General features: G+C 39.1%; 5 protein-coding genes across 7 annotated transcripts; 3 read left to right on the top strand and 2 right to left on the bottom strand.

The window, feature by feature from the left end:
• LOC5521263 (sentrin-specific protease 1) lies at positions 1-10,434 on the top strand. 2 transcript variants are annotated; one of them, XR_007307044.1, is made up of 21 exons: positions 1-134; positions 566-633; positions 1,215-1,420; positions 1,585-1,780; positions 2,153-2,400; positions 5,154-5,341; positions 5,691-5,854; positions 6,228-6,273; positions 6,626-6,682; positions 6,765-6,858; positions 6,934-6,966; positions 7,042-7,140; positions 7,569-7,685; positions 8,270-8,410; positions 8,734-8,799; positions 9,034-9,113; positions 9,336-9,414; positions 9,510-9,560; positions 9,632-9,676; positions 9,873-10,064; positions 10,254-10,434. XR_007307044.1 is itself a non-coding variant. In XM_001640898.3 (20 exons), the coding sequence occupies exons 1-20, from the start codon at positions 49-51 to the stop codon at positions 9,933-9,935; spliced, it is 2,127 nt and encodes a 708-aa protein (XP_001640948.3). In that variant the 5' UTR covers positions 1-48; the 3' UTR covers positions 9,936-10,434. The 2 variants fall into 2 exon arrangements, 1 of the variants encoding a protein (XP_001640948.3); XM_001640898.3 differs by having other exon boundaries at positions 9,873-10,434.
• A 92-nt stretch (positions 10,435-10,526) lies between these two features.
• On the bottom strand, positions 10,527-11,657 carry LOC116604303. The gene is made up of 3 exons (XM_032366498.2): positions 11,461-11,657; positions 11,024-11,221; positions 10,527-10,763 (listed from the first exon to the last, which is right to left on the bottom strand). Exons 1-3 carry the CDS (start codon positions 11,536-11,538, stop codon positions 10,737-10,739), a joined length of 303 nt encoding a protein of 100 aa, XP_032222389.1. The 5' UTR covers positions 11,539-11,657; the 3' UTR covers positions 10,527-10,736.
• Positions 11,658-11,904: 247 nt separating this feature from the next.
• On the top strand, positions 11,905-14,254 carry LOC5521149. Its single transcript, XM_001640899.3, has 2 exons — positions 11,905-12,537; positions 12,791-14,254. Exons 1-2 carry the CDS (start codon positions 11,930-11,932, stop codon positions 13,299-13,301), a joined length of 1,119 nt encoding a protein of 372 aa, XP_001640949.2. The 5' UTR covers positions 11,905-11,929; the 3' UTR covers positions 13,302-14,254.
• On the bottom strand, positions 14,076-15,736 carry LOC5521150 (death-associated protein 1). The gene is made up of 3 exons (XM_032366497.2): positions 15,575-15,736; positions 15,346-15,460; positions 14,076-14,721 (listed from the first exon to the last, which is right to left on the bottom strand). The coding sequence occupies exons 1-3, from the start codon at positions 15,624-15,626 to the stop codon at positions 14,550-14,552; spliced, it is 339 nt and encodes a 112-aa protein (XP_032222388.1). The 5' UTR covers positions 15,627-15,736; the 3' UTR covers positions 14,076-14,549.
• Positions 15,737-15,947: 211 nt separating this feature from the next.
• Positions 15,948-24,476, top strand: LOC5521264 (uncharacterized secreted protein ARB_06907). 2 transcript variants are annotated; one of them, XM_032366496.2, is made up of 10 exons: positions 15,948-16,893; positions 17,367-17,935; positions 18,060-18,315; positions 19,725-19,923; positions 20,401-20,638; positions 22,128-22,262; positions 22,341-22,535; positions 22,648-22,800; positions 23,300-23,536; positions 23,834-24,476. In XM_032366496.2, the coding sequence occupies exons 1-10, from the start codon at positions 16,148-16,150 to the stop codon at positions 24,124-24,126; spliced, it is 3,021 nt and encodes a 1,006-aa protein (XP_032222387.1). In that variant the 5' UTR covers positions 15,948-16,147; the 3' UTR covers positions 24,127-24,476. The 2 variants fall into 2 exon arrangements, with proteins under 2 accessions (XP_032222387.1, XP_032222386.1); XM_032366495.2 differs by having other exon boundaries at positions 15,959-16,893; positions 22,645-22,800.
• The last annotated feature ends 1,757 nt before the right edge of the window (positions 24,477-26,233 follow it).

Raw genomic sequence — 26,233 nt, 5'->3', positions numbered from 1 at the left:
AAGTAGCTTTAGAATCAGCGGTGTATGCCATGAGTGTAGCTAGCCGCCATGTTGTCTTTCTTGGAGTCTGTTCGTACCTCTTTTAGACAAGACAATAACAGCGTTGAAGGTCGAGGGAAACGCTCAGCCTCTAGGTTAGCGTAAATATAACACCCCTCTATTGGTTTGTCTCTTTAGCTAAATATTTATTCAAAACTTGTTTGAACGAGTGCACCCTGTTCGAATACCGTGCCATATGACAGTCGACGGACTAGACAACTATCAACTATCACTCATAAGTTAATAGATTTACGCACTGTCTTAAAGCGGAGGCAGCATTTATTTTATTTCAGATATACACGAGCATCTCGATTATTCACAATTTCTAGCAAAAAACTCTCAATTTCATATTTATCATTTTCGTCATATCCAAAATGGGTTTTGATACAAATAACTTACTTACATAAGATGAGAAGCTTAAGAAATGTTTACCTTGAATAAAGGTGCTCCTATTACTCAAAAAAGAGGTTCAATTGTCATTCTACCTTAAGGCTTTACTGTAACCTTGTTCTGTTTGTATAACCAGGGAAGAGTCTGTATCAGATGATATACAGTCTCCTCCTTCCAAGCGAAGAAGAGATTACTTGAAGACAGGTAAGGTGGTGTTAGGGTGTGCATATGTGGGTATGGGGTGAAAGTCAAAATCCTAAAAAACACAATTAATACAACAAGCATGTTGTTTGGTATTCTTCACAGAGATAGTAATGTTCCCATATGTCCAAGTCTATGTCCCATTGTGTGTGAAGCTACACTTGTTTCAGGGGCATACAGTTTAAATATTGCTGTTTAGAATAACCAAATAGTTTTTAGGCTCACGAACCAGGGAAGCTTAAGGCTTGGGTACAAAAGAAATTAAACCTATAGGTTCAAACATTGATAATGTTTGCTGGGAAGTTTGTTGGTGAACTTGGACATTCTTATGTGCAGATTTAAAATATATGTCATGTGTCATATTTTAGACAATTCTTTATCAAGCAACAACCTAGCCAGTGCATACAGTACTCAAACATGTTTTTTTTGTTAGGTGAGGGGAACGGGGTATTCTCATTACTTATCATGCCAGCCTCGTACAACAAGGCAGTACCTTGATTCACCTGTAAATACAGTATGTGAGTTGCCTATTTTGTGCACAAGGCAAAAATATTAGATGCTTTGTATGTGACCTTTAATTTCAGAAGAGGAATCTATAGTGGCAAGTTTTATAAGCAGAGCAATGTCTTGGGCTGATAAATACACATTTTGGAAAAAGCAGACAAAAGATTTTCAGGCCAGGTCAAGAGTGCAGCAACGTACTGACCAAGATGAGGTGATTTGCACAAGAGTTGTTGTTAGAGGCACCCAAGATGATGTAATTTGTCTTGATGATGTAAAACCTTCTAAGGTAAGATTTACAGTACTTGAGGCAGCAGCAAGCACCAAGTATCATGCAATATCACAATTAATTGTTGCTTAGCCATAGCACCAAGCTCAACATGATTGTACAAAAAGTTCATTTACTGTATAATAAAATATTTCTATATATCTTAGAGTTTTTGTTTTGTTCAGGTAAAATCTTCAACTAATATAAAACCTAGAAGTAACAGGGATTCAAGCAGATCTGTCAATCAAAGTTGCAAGTTTCCTGACAGGTCCTTTGAATCATCAACTCCTGCAAGACCAGACTGTTACATCACCAAATGTCAGCCACCCATCTTTAAAATGCCAAGTCCACCAGATTACCCATCATCCAGGGTATTCAAAGGTAATTAGCTGCAAACATACAGTGAATGCAGTTCATTTATATGAGCAACTTATGAATGTACAGTATACATACAACCGGCAATACTGTACAGTACTACAGCTAGCACACACACAGAACATCTATACATACAAACTTACAATACATGCAGCACGTGCATACACATGAGCAGTATTGCAGGAGAGAGTGCAAATATCCCTGTTGTCGATCATTTCAGCATGAGGATTGATTTGCCCCATGTTACAGTAGAAGCGCTTGCTATATTGTTGTAATATTTTATTATGTGTCCTTTTCATTTTTAACAGACCCCAAATGTTACTTGCTCCTTCCCCTTCACACCTTATTTATTATAGCACCTTTTTTATGTTCCCTCAGCTCAACAGCATACCAAGTCAAAACCTAGTGGCTTACCACATGAAATGGCAAGAGATGGTACATCTATGGGAAGATCACAAACAATGTCACATGCTACGTCCACATTTAACACAAGTATTCCTTATGGAAGCTTTAGCATTGGGTCAGACCGCAGCAGAAACACCCAGGGGATGGTTCATGTTGGGCCTAGTAAACCGCAGATGAGAAGGAAAGTGAGCAGTAATAGATACAGAACAACTGCTGATGAGGTACTGTATGTACATGTATTTCCTTTTTCCAACACTACAATTCTAATGAATGAAATAAATTAAACTGAATGTTATTGAACAAATTTGAAAAGCTCATTAGATCAATACTGTACACAATCAAAATTAACATTTAGACAGAGCGGGGCTGCTCCATGCATGGACTCTATTCCTAAAGGTAGAGTTGAATTGCAAAATTTTCGTAACTCTGAGTATCAGTATGAGCACGGTGCGAGCGTGGAGCTCACTGACAGCGAAGAAGAGTGACTTATTTTTATAACGCCAAATATCTATTTCAAGAACTGTAATGTCGACAGCAATGAAAAGCTGAACGAGTGAGTCGCCTTAGATAACCACACCACAGCCTAATTGTTGGGGAGGAAAAATTTTCCAACATTGCACATAAAAATTTGGCTGAACTTATTGTTAAAATTTCAAAGGTTATAAATACAAATTTTGCTTTCTTGGCAATTAAATCGATGCATTGTTAATATTCAATCGTTTTTGTTATCAAATCAGTGTCAAAAAGTGGTATTTTTTGCTCATTTCTACTCAAGGTTTAATATGATGGTCCTTTATTAGTATCACGGTTAATATCTAGATTTAACGTACTCCTCCTCCTTAGTATTCTAGTTATTAACCTCATTCATATTTAATGAGTTCATATCAAACCCCACATTTTCCCTGCTAATACTTCAAGCCCCCTCTCCCCCCCCCCCCCCTTTCTTTAAGATTGTAAATTATTCATAGCTATTTTAGTGAAATACAGTACAGACTGAATGTGTTTTAACATTCCTCGCGCGGATTTGGCGTGGATTCTGAGTCCACTCAGTTTGTCCACGCACCTCTTTGGGATCCAAGCACTAAAATCCACACAGTAGTTTTGCTCATTAAAAGATTGAATGTACCTTTTTGCCGGATGATGATGAATTCAAAACAATACACAGTAATACGTTCCTCTGCCGAAATGTTTTCGAAGTTCACATTGAGAACATCAAACTTTACGTGGTTTCATTGACTGGTATTAAATACTTTGAAGACATAAAAATTCCGCTCAAATGTTTTCTTTAGTCTCTATAGACATCGCCGATGGAGACTAATGCTTTAGCAAGGACTTCTAGCGAAGATGACGATTTAGATCGAGGGGAATTAAACATGGTTACGTCAAAATTAAAAATTCTTTAAAACTTTAGAGTTTTTTAAAATCCCCAAAAGACCAAACGAATTCTGATAAAGACAGCTGACATTCACATTGCCTGTAAAGATTGGCGGAGAGACTATCACATAGCGGGGAAGATGTATTTTTAGAATGATGGGAAGACAAACATGGTGACACGAATATGTGAGGTTTTAGTAGACAGACACATACAAATCAGTTTGTGGTTTTCCACTGTCCGCGGTATGACAAAGTAGCTTCTGATCTTAAGCAGTTAATATATCCGTAACACTGTATTATAGACTGAATCACTAACAAGCACTCAAAACAAAAGTGCCGTTGGTGAAGTGAACATCCTTGTCGTGCATTAATATTACTCAAAACAATTGTTGCCACAGAGGTATATCTATAGGAGGATATAGATTCTAGTTTAGTTTGTTCAATAATAACTTGCCTATTCGGTTCTCGCATGATTTTACTTCAGTTTTACTAGTATGTAAATTCAAACACGGCGGTGAAAGCGTTTCGTATTAGTAAATTATATGGCATCAAAGCGGCAGAATTCAACTCTTCATTGTAGTTCACATGCCAATTTTAAGCCAGAAGTAGACTTTTGACACTATTTGATGTGTACCTGTCGTTGTGCTGTCAATGTTTATTTTTATTCTTTGATATTCTGCAATCCTTAATGTCGCCGATTGAAGACAATAGGAATGTCACACATTATTTCACATCAAGGACTTTTTTAGTCAGTTGACAAATCTAAAACCAAACCCGGGGACACACTTTATGAACATGCATAATACCTACAAAATCTTGATTTTGTTGTGAGCGAGCTGTTACTTATCCGAGTAATCAAGTGTTGAGTTGAGTTTCGTTATTATGCATTTTGGTCACACCACTGTACACTTCAATTACTATCTACACAATAAACTGCATAACAAAGGAAAATTCCATGCAGTGAGTGGACTCCACTCACTAGTTTTCCACGCAGTAAAAGTGTGTGGATCGCAGGCAGAACCCACCCAGAATCCACACCAAATCCATGTTGGTAAATGTTAAAAACATTCAGTCTGTACTGTAGAGGACTTGCAAGAACAAAAGAAAAGGTGTCAATCATGTAATAAATCACATTATTTGCCTTCCAATATTAAGTAAAAACAATAACAAAGGTATGTCTGACAAGGCTTCTTTGATTGGAGAAGAGCATGTAGTCTAATGAATAGAAGAGCATGTAGTCTAATGAATAGAATAGCATGTAGTCTAATGAATAGAATAGCATGTAGTCTAATGAATAGCATATAGTCTAATGAATAGAATAGCATGTAGTCTAATGAATAGCATATAGTCTAATGAATAGATGAGCATGTAGTCTAATGGATAGAATAGCATGTAGTCTAATGAATAGAAGAGCATGTAGTCTAATGAATAGAATAGCATATAGTCTAATGAATAGAATAGCATATAGTCTAATGAATAGAATAGCATATAGTCTAATTAATAGAAGAGCATGTAGTGAATAGCTAAACCCAATGGTTTTCAAGTTCAAGGAGTCACTTAGAGTGTAGATTGATGATCTAAACAAATTATTTGCTTACAGGTTGTCAGGCTGAAAGAGAAAGAAGTGTACATGAAGCTGCTGTCTCAATTCACAGACCGGGCTTGTGCCCCTCGGCTTTCTCATTCTGAGACAGAAAAAGAAAATGCATCAGCTGATCATAGTCATAATGCATACTTGTTTGAGACAGCAGAAACAACAGTTGGTCCCACTGGACATAGCCCCTACAGGTACTGTATGTCTTTTTTACAAGTAAAAAAAACCCCACAGCTATTGATGTTTGCAGACATGACTTCACAAATGCTGCATCAGTGACATATATAACACACATTACAGTGAGTTTTATAACTCATACACTTATAAGTGAGTATTGATAGTAGGAAAGTGGAGTTATGCATGATAGACTCTGAGATACAACTTTAACAACAGTTCAAACTTGCAATCTGAAAAGGGGATGGTCAACTTATTCATGAGCATTATTTTTTATTATTTCATCTTTAAAATAAATGGCTTTTGATAAAATAATGCATTAAAGGCTATGTTTTCAAAAAGCTTCTTCTGGTTAACCATTTTGTGTAGAGCATCTGAGTGGTCCTGCAGTATACTCCAGGCAAGGCCACAATCACCGTTAGGCCAGAACCTTTCTCAAGGTTCTGCCCCCCTCACTGTGAAAATCAAAGCCAGTCCAATATCCACAAGAGAACACAGTCACATTCAGGATGTGCCGCTATTTTCTAGGATAGGTACGTTATATGTCCCTATTTTCTTTGAGAAGCAGCTGCTTTTGAGTCGGATTGTAAATATTTGATCCCATGTGAACCTCACACTCAAGCCATTCTTTATTCTTTTATTATGTCCAAGTTATTTCAGATGTGTGCAATTCACTGCCAGGGCTTAAAATCACTCTGCTATTATTTGTTGATATGACAAAAACTAGGATTTTGAAGTTATTTGACATTTTCCCACCAAAATTGTGCAAACCAGACAAAAGTCTTTCCTGTTTATGCCTCAAGATGTTAATTACTGAAGAAATGCCATTAATTTACTCTGAAGTATATTTGCCTTAATTTTCATTATACAGTGTATTTTTAACAGTTTGCATAACATTATTTGCAGTTCCAATGTCAAGTCCAAGCTCCTCTAGTTCCTTTTCCCATACCAGGTATGTTATAAGGTGTATACTAGTTTATGTCATTCTATTTATTAATTTGGGATTGGGCAGGGTGAATGGGGAGGTTAGGCACTGCCCCTTTCTTGCTGATGATACAAAGATTAAAGCTGTAGCTACATTGTCCTCTGTAGGTAAAAACTTGCTTTTATTAATAATTCCAAATTTGTTTTGAATAAACTATTTGAGAGGATCTTTACAGGTAATACATACAAAAATGTGAAACTCATACTGAGACCTTCAGTAGAGCTTTACACACCTGCCTTTACCCTGAGTAAAAGAAACTAATAGATCTCTCTCTTTTTTATAACAACACAATATATTATTAATCCTATTGTTGTTTCAGGGCCCCAGCCTCTACTCTGACAGATGACCCCCTTTTGAGCAATTGGACAAAGAAGTGGTAAGTGTGATATTAACTTTCGCTGTTAAAGTATGGGATATTTGTTTTGAGCATTGCAAAATAAAATTTTTTTGTCTTTAAGGAGGGATATTCTTAGCCCTGAAAACCAAGAAAGAGAAAGAGAAAAAGCCAGAATTGCATTAGAAGAAAATAAGCTCAAACGTCTCAGAGAAAAGGTAAAGGTTGGACTTTGTTCATAGGAGTAAAAGGTTTTTCCATGGAGAGTAATATATTCTTCTTTTTTTTACCAGAGGAGAGAAGAAGAACAGAGAGCTGTCCAGGAGGTATGGCTTGAAGATATTTTATTTTTAGTAACATTGCTTTTTCTACTTTTTCACATTCGTACGCAACGTCTTTAGATTCATGAGCGTATCAGGAGAGAAGAGGAGAGTGAGGAAGAGGAAGAGGAAGAGGAGGAGGAAGAGCTTGTGCCATTATCAGATGATATGGAACAGAAGGTTAGATTTGAAACGCATGTGCTACCCAGGTTTTATAAGTGTATCCTCTATACATCACCAGGGTCACTAACTTTGCAGGGGTAAGAGCAATCCTAATTAAGCAACTTTGGGTAGAGTTTAAGGTTAGGTTTTAGGTTGGAGGGAGTGGTGGGAGGGTTTGGCTCACCTTTTTCATTTTTTGCCATGAATTTTTCTACAGCAAGTTCAAAGTAAAAATAATATGTCCTATCTAACAAAAGAGAGTGTGGCCAATGCCGGGGTCTGTCTCCAATAAAAAAGTTTGATATATGTGATATTATGATACTAAGCCTTCCTCTAGAATCAAGCAATTAACCAAACACCAATTTACATAGGAAATGTGGGATAACTATGCTGGACAACATTGTTTTCCTGGCAAAAAATGGTGCTACATATTTGCTTTTGTCCAGATCAATGCTGCCCTTGCGCCTGGAAATCCTGGTGATAACCTTACAGAGGGGTTCAATCTTACTATCACTCGAGGGGATCTGGCTACACTAAGTAACCTGAACTGGCTGAATGATGAGGTATGAGAGCTTTAGCTTAACTCAAGTTGTTAGTCCTGACTACTGCTTCGAAATTCCCATACACCCTTATTGTCTGTGTTGTGGTTAAAATTTCCTCATTGATCACAGTATAATTGTTGGGTCTATTGGGAATGGTTTCATTTCATATTATTTGGAAATTTCTTTTGTCTTTATTTTGGAAGGCTAGGTGGAGCTGTTGTCAGAGCATTTCTCTGTAGTGCCTATGCCTCTGACAACTTGGTTCTGGGTTTTATTCCCAGTTCAGACTTGAGTCGAGTTATAGTTGGTTTTGTCTTGGCTCCAATTTGTTTTTCTCTGGGTTCTCTTGTTTTCCTGCCCCACATATCCAACAATTTCGATCTTAGCTGTGATCCATTGTCAGTTTTATGATGGCTGCATGGGGCCTCCAATGCCTTCAACTCAACCACATCTGAATCTGCGCTCTCAGAATTCAGCTTCTAGCTGCAATGAGCGTGATTAGCTACTCAAATTAATTTATTGTACACAACTACCAAATCCAATTCCCACTTCTTTTTTTTTTTTTGTTCTGTGATTCCCGATTGTTTCTTTGTTTTGCTTGCCAGGTGATAAATTTCTACTTTAATATGATAGCAGCAAGAAGCAAGGAAGATCCTGTATTTCCCAAAGTTCATTTCTTCAACTCTTTTTTCTATCCCAAACTGATAAAAACGGGCCATGCAAGCCTGAAGCGATGGACCAGGAAAGTAAGTAAACCTAAATATACCAATTTGCAAAATTTTAGCTGAATTGTTTTGAAGCAAGTACTGTACCTGCATACCTTTACTATAGTATTTTGATTCTTCTTGTGACTAAGAAATTGATAATTTAAGTACTACTTTGCACCTAACCCTGCTTATTTGAAGAAACATACTGTTTATGCAGAAAGGACATTCAGACCTGATATTTGTACTTCTCATGACTAAGGAAAGTGCACCCAACCATTTTTATGTACACAAATGCACAGCTCAATCAGTCAGTGTAATGTAGACTCTAATATTTTTATACTACAACTTGCAATTCCTTGCAGGTGGATATCTTCACTGTAGACCTAATCCTTGTACCTATTCACCTAGGAATGCACTGGTGCCTAGCTGTGAGTATCTCCCATGTCTAATTCCAGCATACACTTTTTTTACCTGTTGATTAGTAATTCTGATCAATTGCATATTTTCTGTTTAATACTTCACCAACATGAGAATAGAATGTTACAAAATTATATTTTGTATTTTTCATTCAGGACTGGTATTTTTTTACCCCTGTCTGACCAATAATATCTGTAACACCATTGAGATATATTTATTAACCTATTACTTCTTTTCCTTTTAAGGCAATTGACTTTCGGAAGAAGACAGTTCTCTACTATGATTCACTAAAAGGCACAAACATCCAGTGTTTGGATGCATTGCAGTGAGTGGCATCTTATTTCAATCTGAAAACAATTCAGAATAGTTACTACTATTCCACCATTATAACTTATCATCACATGGTTTCTGCAGGTCCTTTAAAATTGTTTAAAAGGTCTTCAATGTGTTGACTGTTCAGCTGCAGGAACCATGGATTAACTGTCACCAGTAAACAAGCAAGGACAAATCAATTGCACTAATTAAGTTGGCTTTTGTACTTGTACAGGAAGTACCTAAAGGATGAATCGTTGGACAAGAAAAAGGTGCCATTTGACACCACGGGCTGGACAGCTGCATGTCCAAAGGTATAAAGCAAATGAGACATTACAGAGAGTATTATTTATGTCACTGTCTAGTTGATTGTTATGCCATTATTTGTTTGTTTTGATATTTTTTGTAGGATATCCCAGAGCAATTAAATGGCTGTGATTGTGGTGTATTCACTTGCACAGTAAGTTTTTTTTTTTTTTTGCAAATTTTAAGAACTGCTGCAGATTATTTATATTGTTTTTTTTCCTCTAGTATGCAGAATATCTATCAAGAGATGCAAAGTTTACCTTTAATCAGGTATACTTACAATTTTATATTACTCCATTTCTTAAGGGAAAATCCTTTTTAAAATAAGTATGTGTTGTGACAGACACTGTCTCTTGCTCAAAGGATAAAAAAATGCTCATGAATCTAAATAGGTGGCTTATATGATGTCAGTTCTAACAGCACTTATGCTGTTATCTAACAGCAATTGCTGCTTATCTCTCCTCAGCTTCGTATGCCATATATCAGACGAAAAATGGTCTATGAAATCCTCAGCAAGAAGCTGCTATGACAGATGGACTTATTTATAGTGATGTTGGACTTCTAACAAAGTAGCAGTAGGGCGCCTGTGCCTTATACAAGAGTAAAGAGTGGAAGCTTGATGTAACAATGCTCAATGTACTGAGGAATAATATTCATGGTATAATGATCAAAGTCTAATATTTCTTCACCAGTAAAATATACAAAAAATTTTTTTTTAGTTGTCCAAATAAATGCTCAATATATCTCTCCTTGGAGTATCTTTTTTGTCAAGGTTCCATTAGACCCCATAAGTGAATTGTTGTGATACTGTCATCAATTTTGTCTCGGCATTTTTCTACCAATTCAGGTTGTTATTTACTCCTCAAGGATTCAACAAAGGGGAGAACCAACTTCTCGTGAGCGACTTTCCACCCTACCAACCTCCCATGAGCAACTTTTGACTCAACTAACTTGTCATGAGCACAGTTAGGATGTTGTATATATTTCAGGATCTATATTTACTGTAAATTAAAATGGAATTTGTAAAAGGCTTTGTGAATTTTTTTGTCAACTACTCTCTTTGTTGTCTTTGTTGGGTTTTTAAAATACCTGGTTCTATATTTTACTCACAAACACTCTATTACCAGCAATAAGACCATTATTTAATCTGACTATTGATTCCAAATTGAATCCATCTTACAACCATACTTCAAAGTTTTATACATATTTTGCTTGTTTACCATATTCTACTAACAGGACATATTTAAATGATGCCCTAGGATTTTTGTGCAATATTCTGCAAGTGTGCAACATGAGGTGGGCGGGGACCTTGTCCTCCTCTCACTCTTCTTTACCACTGCATCTGATAATCTATGGACTAATCAAACACAATATTACCACGGGAGGGGTTGTATTACAATGCACACACTCCAGCTTTTGGCAGCAAAATATCAACAACAAAAAGCAACATATTCAGCAAATAATCAGATAGAATGTTTCTGTTAGAAAAGTCTTGTCTTTGTATTTCTACATGCACTAAAAGACATCTTGCGTGTCATTCGAAATGACGAATGTTTGGGAGGCTTGGCAACTCGTTAGACACCTACATTTTGATAATAGAAGTTGATTGGTACTTACTGAAAACCTGTGCCTTGTTCTAGCCCGTGTTTCCTTGGTCAATGCCAGCAAGTATGGGTCCACTACTGCTTGTTGCTTGCTTTCAGGTCTACATGCACTTGATCGTTGTGTATTATAACTATCATTTCTACTTCTGGCTGTGTGAGGCAAGCTTTGGTCACCGCTGGGAGTTGCGTTTGACAACATGTCTGGAGTTGTCTGTTATTGAACACAGTAACATGGGGTTCTATAAGTTACTATCAGATACCATGACGCATAATTTATTTTCAATGTAAGCTTATAAAAAATGTCTCATTCTTTAGAAATGAGACTTACTAGTAAGTCTCATATTTTGGTAGTCCGGTGAAATCGTACTATTTGCAAACACTTCATTAAAACAGTATTTTAAAGAGTTTACGGAGTCCTTGCTTGATTTTACATTTGTTTACAGGACTTACCACCCATGCATACTCTGAGTTGTACTTCTTATCGACTACAACCTGCTTCCGCAAGGCCTCTTGGTGCAGTTGGGACATGCCAGGCGTAATAAAAAGATATCAGACGTGAAAACGCTTCAGGAATCGAAGCTTTTAATGAGTTGTGACGCGCACGCTTTGTTGTCAAAATCCCATCACTTCTTTCGCTTGTGTCTGGAGAGGGGACCGGGACCTATTGTGTCGTCAACATTTAAACACAGGCATCCCGTTTTTGGACTGGGATAATACCAAGAAGAAACGAGAGTTATTGTCCGAATTACAGGGCAGAGTAAATAGAGTAAAGTTCTCTAAGCGTGAGGATAAGATGCACTTCACTTTCAGGATTTTTTAACTTGATCCTACAACAAAAGATTAATAAATCAGCGAGACACATATCAACGCCACGCAAAAACATGAATATATTATTTTTTGTTGCGCATCAACTAAATTTATGCATATTCGACTGAAAACATGGTCTTGCATGAACCGTTGTACCCCTCAAGCTGGGGGAGAAGCTAATCGCAAAATGTCGAAGGTGGCTACTGTCACTTTGTTACTGTTAGCACTTGTATTTGTTATATTTGCAGTAGGGCCCCAATTAATGCATTTTCTGAAGGCTGCTGATGAGTTAGAAAACCAGTATCCAATCCAACCGATGGACGATGAAACATTATCTGAACACCAAGAAAAAGTGGATTATACTTTAGTTATCGCTATCGTTACTTCGCCTTTGCGGACGGACCGGAGAAAAGTTCTAAGGGAGACGTGGATGAAAGAGTGCGTAAGACCCGATATTTTATGCCGATTCTTTACTGACAGACTTGAAGATATCGAACCGTGGGCTTTACAGACCGCTCTACAGGACGAAAGTTCTACTCACAACGACATCGAGTTCATGCCCGTTCCACAAGGCTACAATTTTGGGTGGCGAATGATTTGGATTCTAGAGTGGGCTTTCAACAAATACAGCTTCCACTTTTTCTTGAGGCTGGATGACGATTATTTTGTCTGTCTGAGAAGACTTTTGCATGAGCTACCTCGGCGCTTGAACGTTCCCAGGTACTCCGTTTATAACGTCTATGTATACGTGATTGTCACGTGTACTTTATTTGGGCTGCTGCTACGTTTTATTTACTTGCTTGGTTTTATTTCAACATATTTTCATTATTGTCCTACATTGACGCAGTCGTAAGAGGGGGGTGGGGGTAGATACAGCATGTTTTTCCCATTGCTGGTACCCCCCTTCCAATTTTGTCCCAAGGGGAAAAACGCGGTTACTTTAATATTACGTCTGTTTTCATTCCCTTTTCAGGTTGTATTGGGGGTACATCCACTGTAAGAAAGGGCAGGTCAGAGCTGATGAGGCATTTCTCTTAATCTCCTACAAACTGGCAAAAGACTTCGTTTCCAATAAAAACAACCTTTTATGTCACCCTTATGGCGACCAGTCTGTCGCACTCTGGCTCAACCACCGTCGAGATGTAGTATATTTTCACGATCATAGAATAATGCATGAACACACACTATTGGATGATTCTATGCTTGAAACAACAACAAATATGTGCAATATCGTGTTAGGAGTCCACAAGACTTATGTTGAAGGTAACCTGAAATACTGGGCAAAGGTACAAAACAATACCAGTATTTCATACAATATACCAGCTATACCAGACTTTACCAAGAAGTGCAAACACAACAAGTTTTTTGACTGGAAAGCAATGGATCGAGAATACCGTGAGAGGCCTAAGCCATGCTCACAACATATCAACTATTTTGAGAACAACAAGAAAAAATACCACGAGACTGGCATTTGGTATAATTAAATTGTTGGATGGACCATGGCAGGCCTGTAGCCAGTAGGGGTTCCAGGGTTTGTAAGAACCCCCAATCAAGTGGAATGGCCACCCTAATGAAGGATAATTAAGTACCACTGCAAGCTATGATGAGCTACCTAAGAGAAAATGGTCCACTAAATGGATGAACAAACTCCCCCCCCCCCCCCCACTCAAAACCCTGGCTAGAGGCCTGCATGAAGGTATCTAGAGTTGTGTTGAGCAGCCCACCTCCACCACTATTTTTAGAGGTTTTGCTTATAGCTATGAAGAAATATTAGATGTTTCTTCTTCATCCTCCCCTAGGTCTTTCGTGACCTAAGGCCAGTTCACCTTCATGATGCATTCCTCTAGCAGATATTTTCAACATCAGCAACCCACAACATTTAACAGTCTAAAAAGTGATATTTTCTCACTGGTCTCATTGTGCTCAAATAACTTATGGGAGCAGCGGCGTAGCCAGGATTTTTAACAGGAGGGGGCCCAAAAGGTCATTCCAAGGCATTTTCTGCTGTATTTAGATGATGTCTCATATATTTACTGTATTTTTGGCTGCTAGAAGGGGGGGCCCGGGCCCCTTGGGCCACCCCTCTGGCTACGCCCCTGGGGAGGAGACATATTGGTGAGTCATGTGAAACTGGAGGTGACTGAGCTGAGCTGGGTGAGTGGGAAAAAAATAAATAGCAGACAGCTGGCATGTGCCAGGGCACAAGAGCATGCCAGGACCACACTTGATTAGATTGAAAGGAGTGAACTACTACAACAGAAGTGCAAATGAGTAATATTTTAACAAGTTTTGTCTTACATTCAAATCAACAAGTCATTTGAGAATGTTACAACATTAATGGCCTAAAAGTGAAAGTTATTTTTAATGTAGACAGTCATTCTAATGCCAGCAGTCTAAGCATTTATCACAATATAATAAAGCCTAGGTCCTTACATTGTTCATGGCTTGTTTTTGACAATGGGCATTCATTGTTTGAAAATAGGACAAGGGCTTCACTAAATTGAGGAAAACAATATTTATTGACTGGAACATTATCAATTGCCCACCAAGAAACACATTTATTTTTGTCATTTATTAACACATAAAAAATCAGATTTTCATATCTTTAAAAAAAAAAGGTTATCATTTCAACAACTTCAAAGATAAATAATTGAAGGAATCAGTAATACCAAGCATTAAGAGTGAGATAAGTGTTCTCTTTATCTAAGATGACATCAATTTTGCTGATAAATTCACTGTTTTCGAGGCTGGTGAATGTGCATCTGTGCACTTTTGGCCCCGCCCCCTGGGGGGCGCTTGTCATGTTGCGGCTGTGGCTTCTCATGTGCAACCTTGACAGCAGCAGGTGGGAAGTCTGCATTTCCTTTTGTCACAACCCCAGAAACAACAAGCTTGGATTGATCTCTGGCAGATTAAAGAGATAAAGTAATAACCAATGGACCCAAATCCATGCATCAATATATACGGTGTACACCTGTAATTGCTAACTTTCAAAACAACTACATGTAGGCAACGAAAATATAGAGCTATTTGCCCATAGAAAAATTCTGCAAAGGCCTATCTTTTTGTCGGAGGCAAACAGTTTTTTTTTTTTTTTTTTCGTGTGCGCACACTTGGTTTTAACTGTTATTGGATCTAGAACAATTGAGCCCTACCCCACTTCAGGATGCTCTTTGGCACATGTCCATCATAACAATGATTTTATGTAATCTAACTCCCATGGCATAAGATATGGTAAGAGATGCCTTGCTCTGTGTTGCATTTTGTGTACCAATGTGACATATGACCCCCTCCCCCCCACCTAAAAAGTCGCCGTGAATCATCACTTCAAACCATTCCATAACCAAACGTGTACATCCAACAGGCGAAAAATTTCATATAATACAGTAGGTCCTTTTGTTTTTAGGTGAGATGCAATTGTGTGTTAAGTTGTTGATAGATAAAGAAGAACCTCCTATGTTTGGATTTGCGTGATATAACGCATGGTGGGAAGTAACAGAAAATAAAAATGTTTCAAGCGTTTTAAACCTTTCTATCGGCTCAGCAAACTCTTCCTCTTCTGCTTTCTCCTCTGGGGTTGCAGCAGCTGGTGGTTGGCTAGAGTGGTGGTGTTTAGATGCTACTCTCATACCGCCAGCTTTGGCTAATAAGTCAAACAAATAGAAAAGGTTCAGAAATTAATTTTTCATTAAAGAAAAACATGGCTCAGAGAAAAGTAGTACGCAAATCCAAAAACTGGAGGTTAATGTGCTCTCACCAGCCGGTGGATGACCTGCCTTGAGTTCCGTGTCTTTCGACGGTGAAGACATATCTTCCCTTGCGATAACGCACTAAATAAAATAGTTTATGTTAGATTTTCTATTGAGGACGTTCGAATAAACGTGGAGGGCTCACGGCTGAGTTACACCACAGCCTCGAGAAAAAACTCCCATGTGACCAAAGTGTGATCTTCTGATTGGCTACTTTATGCTTTTTTACGGAACTAGGAATGGATTGTGGATTTTAAGGTATAAAAGAAATGGAATATCATTATCATTTACATCGTTTTGTATGTTTTATCAAGATAAGCAGTGTACTTGTTATGACTGACAGCTATCTACTTATCATTTTGATAAGTATCCAAAATTACGTTCGGAAGATCAAAATTTTGTTATAAATTAGTCTTCCGTTCTATTCCGCTGCTCTTGGAACGCCTGACTAAAATGCGTGTTGTGTTGTGTGTGTGTGGTGTGCAGGTTGCAGTCTTTTTGTGTGGCAATCTCTTTTAACAATGAGTTACGCCGTCATCGCATCTAGCTAAGGTTCTTATTCGTATCTGAAGACGCCAAACATGATGTATTCAGTAAGAATCACGATTATTATTCTGTTGGTTAATGCGGCTCTGGTGCTCGCGAAGAAGTCATCCCCAGCAGAGAAACTGGTCGCGAAAGAAGTGAAGAATTCTGGTAGTCTACCTTGCAAGAGTACAAAAGTTAAATATTTGAGGAAATTACGAGAATTTGGCTCTAGAGAAAAACTTATGACATGTTTGCTTAAGATTCTCAACGACAAAAACTCTAAAAATACTGCTTTGCTGTGGACAATGCTTGGAGAAATATTCAACAAGCGGAATGAAAAGTCCAAAGCAAATATTTGCTTTAAAGAATCATCCTCACTCATGGGAAGACTTTCCACCTTTGTATCAGAGTGGCATTTCATTGGACCTTTCACTATTGGGAAGTCTGAGGTAGATGGCGACCCTCTTGAAGACTGGGGAGGTGTGAAAAATGTTTCAATGTATCGCTGGGATGACCAAGTGATACACCTGTCTGAACTTGCTCCAAATGGGGAGATTAAATGGCATGCGATCAAGGCAAGCAGTGCCACAGCACCAGTACAAGTCTTGCCTCCTGTGGACTGGAATGAGCTTGTCATGTCTCTGCAATCTATGGGTATTGCTGAATGGCAAGGATGGGTGTTAGGTGATGTTATTGTTAACGAGGAAGCAACGGTGTTGTTTCAAGCCTTGGGTGTAACACATATGTACATTGATGATGTGATGCTTCCTGGAGATGTGTACAGGAGAGATCAGTTTTGGTAAGCGTAACCATCATGTCTCTTAAATTATGTCACAAATTGTGTTTTAAAAGTCATGCATAAAATCTATGATACATTGTATGTTACTTGATGTATTGTATGTAAACAAGACAACTTTACTTCTCCCATTTATTTGATATTGAAAAATTTATCAAGCAATTCCATATTGCCAAAAATGATTTCAAAAGCTTAGGCTGTAATACTAGTGCAACTTATAGGTTCAACTTTTGCAGTCATTTGACCCCCCCCCCCCCCCCCCCCCCGTCACTCATCACAAATATACAGTTATTATCCAGAGAAGGGTATTTGACTACAGTTTGTGTCTCGAGGGGGTGGGGGCTTTTATTACATTTGTTCAGGGTTCATTCCCGGGACCATTGGGCTGGGGGTTTCAAATGTCTTATGTGCATCATAGTAAAGTTATGCCATCTTAATTGTTTTGCAATCTCTTATGTCAGTATTGCTTATTCTAGGTACCCTATCCAACTGACACAAGGTGTTCACACAGTTCAAATCAAGCTTCGTGCAAAAGGGCCTGTAGCTTTCAACATGAATCTGAAGATGGCTTCTGAGAGGCAGCCAATCAAAATTCTCAAACCTACTTTTCAGCCTGACATTGTGAATGGAAAGCTGTTCAGCAGATACATTTCTATTCCTATCAGTAATTATGATTATAAGAAATGGGTAAAGGTGACAGGAGTACGCTGTACTAAACAAGATTCTTTGACAGCAAGTCTGTATGATGCATATGGAAATTCTGCTATTGCTCCTGGGCAGACTAAAAATATAATTATCAAAATAGGTTTAGGAAACAAAGAAGATATTGATACTAACTGCTCTGATCTGGAATTTGTAGCCATATTCTCGTTTGATTTTGGTAGAGATGAAAAGATTGCATTAAAACTCAGATGTAGGAGGAGAAAGGAATCATTTCTGTTTACATTTGTTGACCACGATGGGTCATTACAGCATGCAGCAGTGATTGAACCACTTTCAGGCTGTACATCTGTGTGTCCTGTGTTACTCACACTTCATGGAACAAGTAAGGATTTAAATGAGATAAATTATTACATGACAAAATTTTAAATGTCATTGGTATTGAATTTGTTTGTTGATAGTTTTATAAATGCTGAAATCCCAAACAAAGTAAATCTTTTTTTTTTCAGCTGTCCCCCCACAAAACCAAGCTGACAGCTATAAGAGGATGGAAAATGGAAAATGGGTGTTTGGAGTAGAGCATCTTTGGGTGTTGGCTCCTACAAGACATGGTGCCCATAACTGGGAGGGGCCAGGGGAGCTAACGGCAGTTACAGCTCTCTCGAGGCTGGCAGAACTGACCAATCAAGCTTCTTGGGTGGAAAACAAAGCATCTGATCGACACATTGTGATAGCTGGCCATTCTATGGGTGGGCATGGGGCATGGTGGGTAATTTCCTTTTCCCAAGCCATGCTATTCCCTACTCTCCTTGCAGGCCCTTTTAGTGACAGTCATGCAACGTTTGAGGGAATCGATGCATGACTGAAACTAAGAGCAGGCTCAAGGAGACTAGCCATTCCCCTGTGTATTGTAACTTGGCCGTCATTTGGAATATCCCAGGTGGTGAATTTTCACACACGCTTATTGGTCAATACGGGTCACATGCACATTTTCACAGGACAAATATCAGGTGATAACGCTCAGCCAAAGTGATATCCTTTTTTTTGCAGTCAAAACTCGCTTTTCGTCTGCTCAATAACTTCTCAAACAAACACCAATGTTTTGAAAAAAGCTTTGAAGGCACAGAAAGCATGTGTGATTTCTTTTATAGAATTGTCAATATAATTTTATAGAGTTTTACCTTAAAAAACACAAATAAAGAGCAATAAAAAAAATTCAGAGTAACGCACGCTCGTGGCGCCATTCCCGTGCAGGTCAGCGCCTGCGCAGAAGACATTTCAGAATTGAAAAATTTTCTACAATTTCTATTCCAGCTCTCAGCAGAACAATAAGAAAACAGTCTAGGTGTAAATCCATCAGTTGAAATGCAAGGTTTGAGTTTGTAGTTTTTGTTCTAATAAAAAAACTTGTTGCATGGATTTTTATAGGTAAGGTTATACGGGCTGCAAAATCGTACAACTTTTTTGGCAGCATTGCTGAAAAAAAAAGTCCGTAAGTGAAGTTGCGCGTTTTTCTACCGGAGCGCCAACTTTTTTCGCAGCAAATGTTTTGTTGCAAGTTGAAAAAGTTTGCTGCATAGAGTAGAAGATGGTTCTACTCTTTGCAACAAAACTCGGAGATGTATTATTATTACGTATTATTACATCAACCCAACTTGTCTCGCAGCAAAAAGACGTCAAGCATACGAAAGTAGTTGCAATAGTAAAACGCGCAACATCGCTTTCAAACTTTTTTTGCAAATGCTGCCACAAAAGTTGTATGATTTTGCTACTCTTATTGCCGTGGCAAAATAACAGCGCGCGCTCGTGGCGTTATTTTAGGGATATAAAAATATATAAATAAACCCCTTCTTTGGCTCGCTATATCGGCGGATAATGCCCGCGGATGAGAAATGGTCCTCAATTTCACAGTTGCCCTAGAAACTTCGCTCCTTGGCCAAGTGTTTATTTTTTTTCTTACCATTATCTTTGGACATTATCCACCGATATCCCAGCCGCCAGATGGGGTTTATTTACTAAATATCTCAAAGTTTTCACTCCCTTAAATATTCTTGGTATTTTATAAGGGGTTCCCCAATTTTTGCTCCCTTGATGTTTCTTATTCCTTGAAATGAAAGTAGTAGCTGCTCTCTGTTACATCTCTGCTCACCATGTATGACTGGTTTCTCCATCAGGCAGTTGGGCACTCACTACCCTGATAACACCTTAGCTCTTATCTCTGCTGCCGGCTGGATCAGGAAAGAAGACTATGGGGACTCCAATTTGTTTTTTCGTCATGATGTCAGCACAAGTCATGTGGATCCGATAGTCAAATCTCTGATGGAATCTTGTGTGGCAGAAAATGATGCAGACAAACATGTCTCAAACTTGCATGTACGTACCAAAATAGTACAAAAATGTGAGCTGGGTTAGCAAGGAAAAGAAAGAAAGGGGCAGCTTCCTTTTACAAACTCCAGCATTTTCCTGAATTTTGCTGCTACAAGTTGGTGTTTAAATTCAACTATATTTGTGAATGAAACGTTTCAACCGTGATATTGTGTGGTCACAGCTGTCTTCAATCCTCTTAGTTTAAATTTTCTTTACAGATGTTTAGGAGAATGTGTGTCAAAAAATGCCCTGTATTGTACAACACATTGTGTGGAAAGTGTGTCATTTGGCACAGAATCTTGGGATCCGCTGGATTAGAGCTTAGACACGAGCAAGCGCATTGGCTGTACAGAATAATTTGGCAGAGGGTACTTGGAACTGTAACACAAGCTAATTTATGTATGAAAAAGTCTGGGGTTAAAGCCTTAAAGCCAATCCGTCAGCGTGGCCTAAGGCAGTACTGATCACTCTGCATCTCCCCAGGGCATCCCTGTGATGATTCGCACAGGTGCCAAGGACCAAACAGTGCATCCCTACTTTTCGCGCCGCATGTACCGGCTGCTAAGGCAACAGAGGAGTAATGTGACGTATGCAGAGATACCAGGAAAAGAACACTGGTGGTGGGACACATACAGGACCAACGATGGAGGGGTGACTAACGACCCGGTCATCAGGAACTTCGCAATAACTCATGTGCCAGCTGGTCAAATCACGGCAGAGAGTAAGTATCCTTAGAGTTAAGGCCACGTTATGAGGCAATTTTTCCTGCAACTTGCAACGCAATGTTTATTGCGTGGCGAGTTGCAAGAAAAGTAGAACTGGTTTATACGACGGCGGTGGCTAGGACACGACCACTAAAATGCTCTCACGCTAAATGCTCAGTTCCAAATAACTATGAAGATGACTATAGGGTTGGTGCGTTCAAAATAACAAAAAAAAAAAATAGGTCTAAGACAAGAGAGCATAAGATAAGAGAGGGACACTTTGGTATTACCCGCGCGCCATGTCGATTCCGAATCTGGCTATTTTTAGTATTTGCTCCTTTTATTTTGTCCTAATCCCCCGCGGGTTGCGTGTTGTTGTTTTGCCAACTCGATAGGAATGAAAAGAGATCATGTAAAATAACTCGGAAGAAGAAAACAAATCTAACTTAAGTAAGCAAGATTGGCAAATATACTCACAGAAAGCAAAAATCCCTGAATAGTTTGACTGTTTTGTTTGTCTGAGCGGCGAAGTCAAGTGAAAAAGAAAGAAAAAAACCGACGAGCGATAAAATGGCTGTGATACCGCGTTTGATTCAAATCCCGACTCCAGCTTGTTTAATAACAACATAATATCATAACATATAATAATAACGACATCAAAGAAGTACAGTAATATCTACTTCTTTATTTCCTCACTATTACAAAAGCTCAGATACTTCAGCTTGCTGGCTTTGATCATCACAAAAATGCATATACTCGCTACAAGGATAGTTTTATAAAATATATTTTTCTTGGATCCCTTCTTAATTCACCTGAATATTCACAAAAATCAATATCAAATCTAACTTACAGATTTCGTTTGACCATTAGGAAGATAATGAATGTTGAGAAACCACGAAGAAGCAGCAAATTAGAGCGAAAACGGTGATTGAAGCACGAGGTTTTCCGCTCTTGATTTTGAATGAAGTCTCGTTTTCGAAATCTTGCAATCCTCGAAGTACTACACCCCCTTAATAAGCCGCAACTGCCCGTATCCTTGATGCTAGAATGAAATTTTCGATGGTATTTGTGCAAATAGGGTGTTTTTTCGGTTTCAAGTCACAAAACAGCGGCAAACAACAAGATGTAAATGCCAAAGCGCGATGGTAGGGTGAGTAAAAATGCTCACGCGCAGTGGTTGGGTGGTGGTTACTAAAAATAGCCAGATTCGGAATCGACATGGCGCGCGGGTAATACCAAAGTGTCCCTCTCTTATCTTATACTCTCTTGGTCTAAGACCAAAACACAGATTGTTAGGTTTACAGCGCAACCATCCCCGAACTTTGCTAGACCATTGAACTTTTTCAAGTCATATTAGATTGGTAGATAACGGCCGAAGCGCATTTCAACGTGCCTTGTATGAATTATCTACTGTTGCCGTCGTCCTTCCTAGAAGTAAATCATCTCTGCTATCGCCAATGCTTTTTTCTTCGTTGTGCTAATTTTATTTATTTATTTTTAATTTAGCTTGTGGCTCATCCGGGGGTCGTTGTGACGAAGGAGGAGCAGCCAATAAATACAAAGATCCTCTACAGTTCGACAGGAATCTTTTTGGGGATGGCGTTTTCACTCTAACTCTATACAATCCGGCCTCTTCCAAAGGTAAATGTTTATACTGTTTATACAGTATTCTTATTAACTTGCTTTACAACGATTTTTATCTGTGTCATCGTCTTGCAGGCGTCCGGGGTGTCCGCGTTCTCCAGCAGCTCGTGCCATTCCGTAAGACCGTCGTCCGTCTACAGCTATCACGTGATTCTGCTATACTACGAACTTCAAACGCTGCTAGGATTTCTCTGGAAGAGCCTGCAGTATCACCTGTTCGCTGGGCACAGCGGCCTTTTGAGATCGATGACACCTCTTTAAGCTTGAAGGGTAGGTCTGTGTAATTATTGCTACAAATACCTACATACGAACACCGTATTTCGCGTTTTTGTTGAATGGAGAAATATATGAAGTCCTATGTTTTTTTTCCTTTTTCAAGAAGTAGAGATTGAAGCCCCCGTGCATATCTGTCGAACAGATGATAACAAATGGCAGATATGCAAGATGGAGAACTACAGGAATGGTCCAGAAAGGGGACCTTGGAATTACGGACCAGCCCGTCGAGTTGTCGAAGCTCCTTATCTTATAGTTGCTGGTAAGGCAAACTCTTTTAGAATTATAAACAGGCGTATCGCCTATCGCATGGCTTTATGGTGATGGGGATCCCCATCTCCAAGGGCTGCCTTATTTTTTATTTTTTATTTTTTTTTACATTTCGATTCTGATAAGTGCACTGAACCCGAGTTCATACTGTCTATTTCAAAATGATAGCTTAATAAGCCACATTGGATGCAGTAAACCCTCTGGAAGTGACTGTAACCTACTAATAGGCCATCCCAGCTATAAGCTTGTGAGCGCATTACAATAGAAACCTACCTCAACTAACAGATTGCAGGGCGCGCCTTTATCTGCTTGCCCCAAACGAAGCGCACGATGCATGACGGTAGTTGAGGTAGGTTTCGATGTCGAGTGCGCGCGCATGCTTAGAGCTGGAATGGCCTATTGAAGCCATCATTTGTACTATACCTCCCCCTCCCCACCCCCACCAGCTGATGGAAACTAGTGAACCTAAGCTACGCTCTACATCCCTCAAGGTACCCGTGGTGACGTCAGCGATACCAAGAGGCTCCGACAATACGCCGTGTATATCGCTAATCTGTTCCATGTGACGTCAGAGGGCGTGGCACCTGTTGTCATGGATACAGATCTAGATGACGTCACATCCGCGAAATTTAATCTGATCGTGATCGGTAGCTCTGCGCTCAACAGTTGGACGAAGCGATTTGCGACAACGACCCCCTTACAGCCTAGACGAGGTGGAATCACGCTAGGTATTTAATATTGAAGCCTGAAAATGGCACACTGGGTAACTTTTCTCATGGCAGTAGTATAACTAATTTTGTAGTATTAGAATGACACGAACAAATTCTAAGAAACTACGATTTTTAATCATCAGAATTTCTATGTCTATAAGGCCTTTTAAAAAACAGTGACAACATACGAGATTCTAATAAACGAGACGGATTTTAATAAAAGGACTAAAACAGGATAAATATATTAGCAAAGTTTCATATAGATTACATTGTTCATCATTATACATTGTTCATACATTGTTCACCTATCAACAGGAAACTGTAATTTCCAAGAAGCACGGACGGGTGCCCTATGGCTGGCACCTCATGGCAGTACTCGATTGGCTCTTATCCTGACAGGAAACTCACTGGAAGGACTGGAGGATATCATTCACTTAGCCACGCCCACAATCCCACCAATGACGCGCTCGCCTTTTTCGAATCTTGTCCCCGATTACGTCATCACAGGGCCTCGTTTTGGTGCGCGTGGGCCTGGGGGCTATCTTTGTACTGGTTTCTGGGGCAACAGCTGGGAATACCGACGGGATGTGTCCTCCTGCACCTGTTAATCACGTGCTTATCACGTGATGTGGGTTAAACCTATTTCAAAATGGCGACCAAAATCTTGTTTTGTTTTTAAGAATATAGCACTAGAGCTACATTATAAAGAAAAATCCAATGTTTGACTCTAGTGTGAACTATTCAATGATTGACCTGTTTGTTTGCTATAGGAATCTACCTAACATCGGGCGAATAATGAAATAAAAGATAAAGATTGGTCGATTGCGTCTTCTTAGAGCTCCCGTAAGCGGAGAACCTAACAGCGTTGAATTTTTGTCAATGGTGGAAAATCTTTGTACTAGAGTATGTATGCTTTTAAATAAAACAAGAGTAATCTTGTCCTTACTCATGTACAAAATATATGTGTATATATGTGTATGTTTATATATGTGTATATATGTATATAAACCGATACTTGTAATTATCCAGAAACTCCTCTTGAACTGATTACATCACTGCGCTAAATAGCGAGTCAATTTCATTGGCTAAATAAATAGTGACGCACGCATTGCCGAGTACTGAAATGGGTTCTCAATGGAAAAAAGGACAAAGTAGTTAACAAGCTTGCTCGCTCTACGTGCTCATATTCAGATGAAAAAAATACGATCCTTGCCGTATTTCATCAATATTTTTTTTGAAATAGTGGATCCAGAGTCACAAGGTTGGTGAATGGGCGTTGGTGAATGCGCTCTTTCAAATGTGGTTATGTTAAGTCGGCTTTTGCTTTGATTGCTGCATGAAGGCAAAAAGACGCTCGGACGCATAAAGTAATCCTGATCAAATTTCTCTATGACAGATTTTTCGTTTTAGCTTTATAGCATCTAGTATTCAGACAGGCAGTGATCCCAGATGGCAGGGAAATCGCCAAACTTGCAAAAAAAAGTATAACAAACCTATAATCTACACTGAATTCAATTTTTTTATCTTGTCTCTTAAACTGGTAGAACCGATAAATGCCAGATGCTTATTATCATTTTTTAATCCACAGGACACCGGTACAGAGCTGGCAATCATTCCCAGAGGCAAGTCTACATAAGCCAAGAAAAACGACCGAAAAATCTTTGCATTCATGTTTCCTCGAGTGTAGTCCATAAGGGAATGCATCCCTTAGTTCTACATCACGTTATATGCCTTTAAATATGGAAGGTGAAAGCTCGCCCAGACACGCTAATTCTATGCACCTGTAAAGGGATTTGAACCCGGTAGCAGTTGAAAATATGTGTAAATAACACATACAGTATGAGTCACGGCTCCTTTTTCAGCGAGAAAATTTTCTTTTAACCCCGAGTCTTTACTACTTTATATTTTTTTTGCCGAGCAAACATAGTCACATTTATAACTTTCCGTTAAGCAACGCTTAGCTTAGGTGTATTATATGCAGTATCAAAACACTGTTGATGTATTTCTGTAAGTCGGTTTGGTGTCTAATAAGCACATCTACATAGAGTCTGTAGCTCGCCGTAAAACCACTCCGAAATTTAACCCCAAGCATCGTAGCTGGGAAGGGCAAGCTGGAGGGATGGCCTACCCTGGTGAGGGATGGGAAAGACGCGCATCCAAGTCGAGCTTTAGCGCAAATAACTATCTCGCTCCAACACCCATGCGAAAAGTTAGTATCATAGAATTCAGACAAATAACTGCTACCGTACACCGAGACCCGCAAATAACTACTACCGTACACCGAGACCCGCCTGCAAATAACTACTACCGTACACCGAGACCCGCTCTTTAGCCCCCCCCCCCCCCCCCCCCCACACACACACACACACACAACGGCTAGTTAGCAATATACGTGCTTTTTGTAGACAAAACTATAAAGCAAAAGAGAATTACATAAAAATGCATTCTAGATCACTCTAGTATGTCAAAAATCTAAAATTGAAACGTCTTGTGCAAATGGCATTAACAAATCCTTTTTTGTTTTTTCAGGGGTGGTCGAATTTTTATCAGAAATATCACCCTCTCCACCACCCCCCCCCCCCCCCCCTCCTGGAAAAATTAGGTGCACTTTCTCGGATTCGCACCCTCCCAAGAAAAATCCTGGTTACGGGCCTGCATGCATCATGCATCGGAGGGATGATCAGGAGATTAAATTGCAGAAATGTGCTTTTCTAG

The sequence above is a fragment of the Nematostella vectensis genome, chromosome 2 (genome assembly GCF_932526225.1).
Source record: "Nematostella vectensis chromosome 2, jaNemVect1.1, whole genome shotgun sequence".
NCBI classification, from domain to species: Eukaryota; Metazoa; Cnidaria; class Anthozoa; order Actiniaria; family Edwardsiidae; genus Nematostella; species Nematostella vectensis.
Note: the sequence above shows the minus strand (reverse complement) of the source record. Positions and strands in the feature narration are given on the sequence as shown.

What these genes read in the sequence shown, in the direction of transcription:
- LOC5521263 (XM_001640898.3), top strand. Translation starts at nt 49, where the DNA reads ATGTTGTCTTTCTTGGAGTCTGTTCGTACCTCTTTTAGACAAGACAAT. An exon ending in CAGATGATATGGAACAGAAG is followed by an intron (nt 7,141 to 7,568) that starts GTTAGATTTGAA and finishes GCTTTTGTCCAG; the next exon opens with ATCAATGCTGCCCTTGCGCC. An exon ending in GTGGTGTATTCACTTGCACA is followed by an intron (nt 9,561 to 9,631) that starts GTAAGTTTTTTT and finishes TTTTTCCTCTAG; the next exon opens with TATGCAGAATATCTATCAAG.
- LOC116604303 (XM_032366498.2), bottom strand. Translation starts at nt 11,538, where the DNA reads ATGTCCCAACTGCACCAAGAGGCCTTGCGGAAGCAGGTTGTAGTCGAT. An exon ending in ACTCAGAGTATGCATGGGTG is followed by an intron (nt 11,222 to 11,460) that starts GTAAGTCCTGTA and finishes GTTCAATAACAG; the next exon opens with ACAACTCCAGACATGTTGTC. An exon ending in GAACAAGGCACAGGTTTTCA is followed by an intron (nt 10,764 to 11,023) that starts GTAAGTACCAAT and finishes GTGTTTGATTAG; the next exon opens with TCCATAGATTATCAGATGCA.
- LOC5521149 (XM_001640899.3), top strand. Translation starts at nt 11,930, where the DNA reads ATGCATATTCGACTGAAAACATGGTCTTGCATGAACCGTTGTACCCCT. An exon ending in CGGCGCTTGAACGTTCCCAG is followed by an intron (nt 12,538 to 12,790) that starts GTACTCCGTTTA and finishes TTCCCTTTTCAG; the next exon opens with GTTGTATTGGGGGTACATCC.
- LOC5521150 (XM_032366497.2), bottom strand. Translation starts at nt 15,626, where the DNA reads ATGTCTTCACCGTCGAAAGACACGGAACTCAAGGCAGGTCATCCACCG. An exon ending in GGCAGGTCATCCACCGGCTG is followed by an intron (nt 15,461 to 15,574) that starts GTGAGAGCACAT and finishes TTGACTTATTAG; the next exon opens with CCAAAGCTGGCGGTATGAGA. An exon ending in TTTGCTGAGCCGATAGAAAG is followed by an intron (nt 14,722 to 15,345) that starts GTTTAAAACGCT and finishes TTAATCTGCCAG; the next exon opens with AGATCAATCCAAGCTTGTTG.
- LOC5521264 (XM_032366495.2), top strand. Translation starts at nt 16,148, where the DNA reads ATGATGTATTCAGTAAGAATCACGATTATTATTCTGTTGGTTAATGCG. An exon ending in ATGGGTGGGCATGGGGCATG is followed by an intron (nt 18,316 to 19,724) that starts GTGGGTAATTTC and finishes TTTCTCCATCAG; the next exon opens with GCAGTTGGGCACTCACTACC. An exon ending in CACCTCTTTAAGCTTGAAGG is followed by an intron (nt 22,536 to 22,644) that starts GTAGGTCTGTGT and finishes TCCTTTTTCAAG; the next exon opens with AAGTAGAGATTGAAGCCCCC.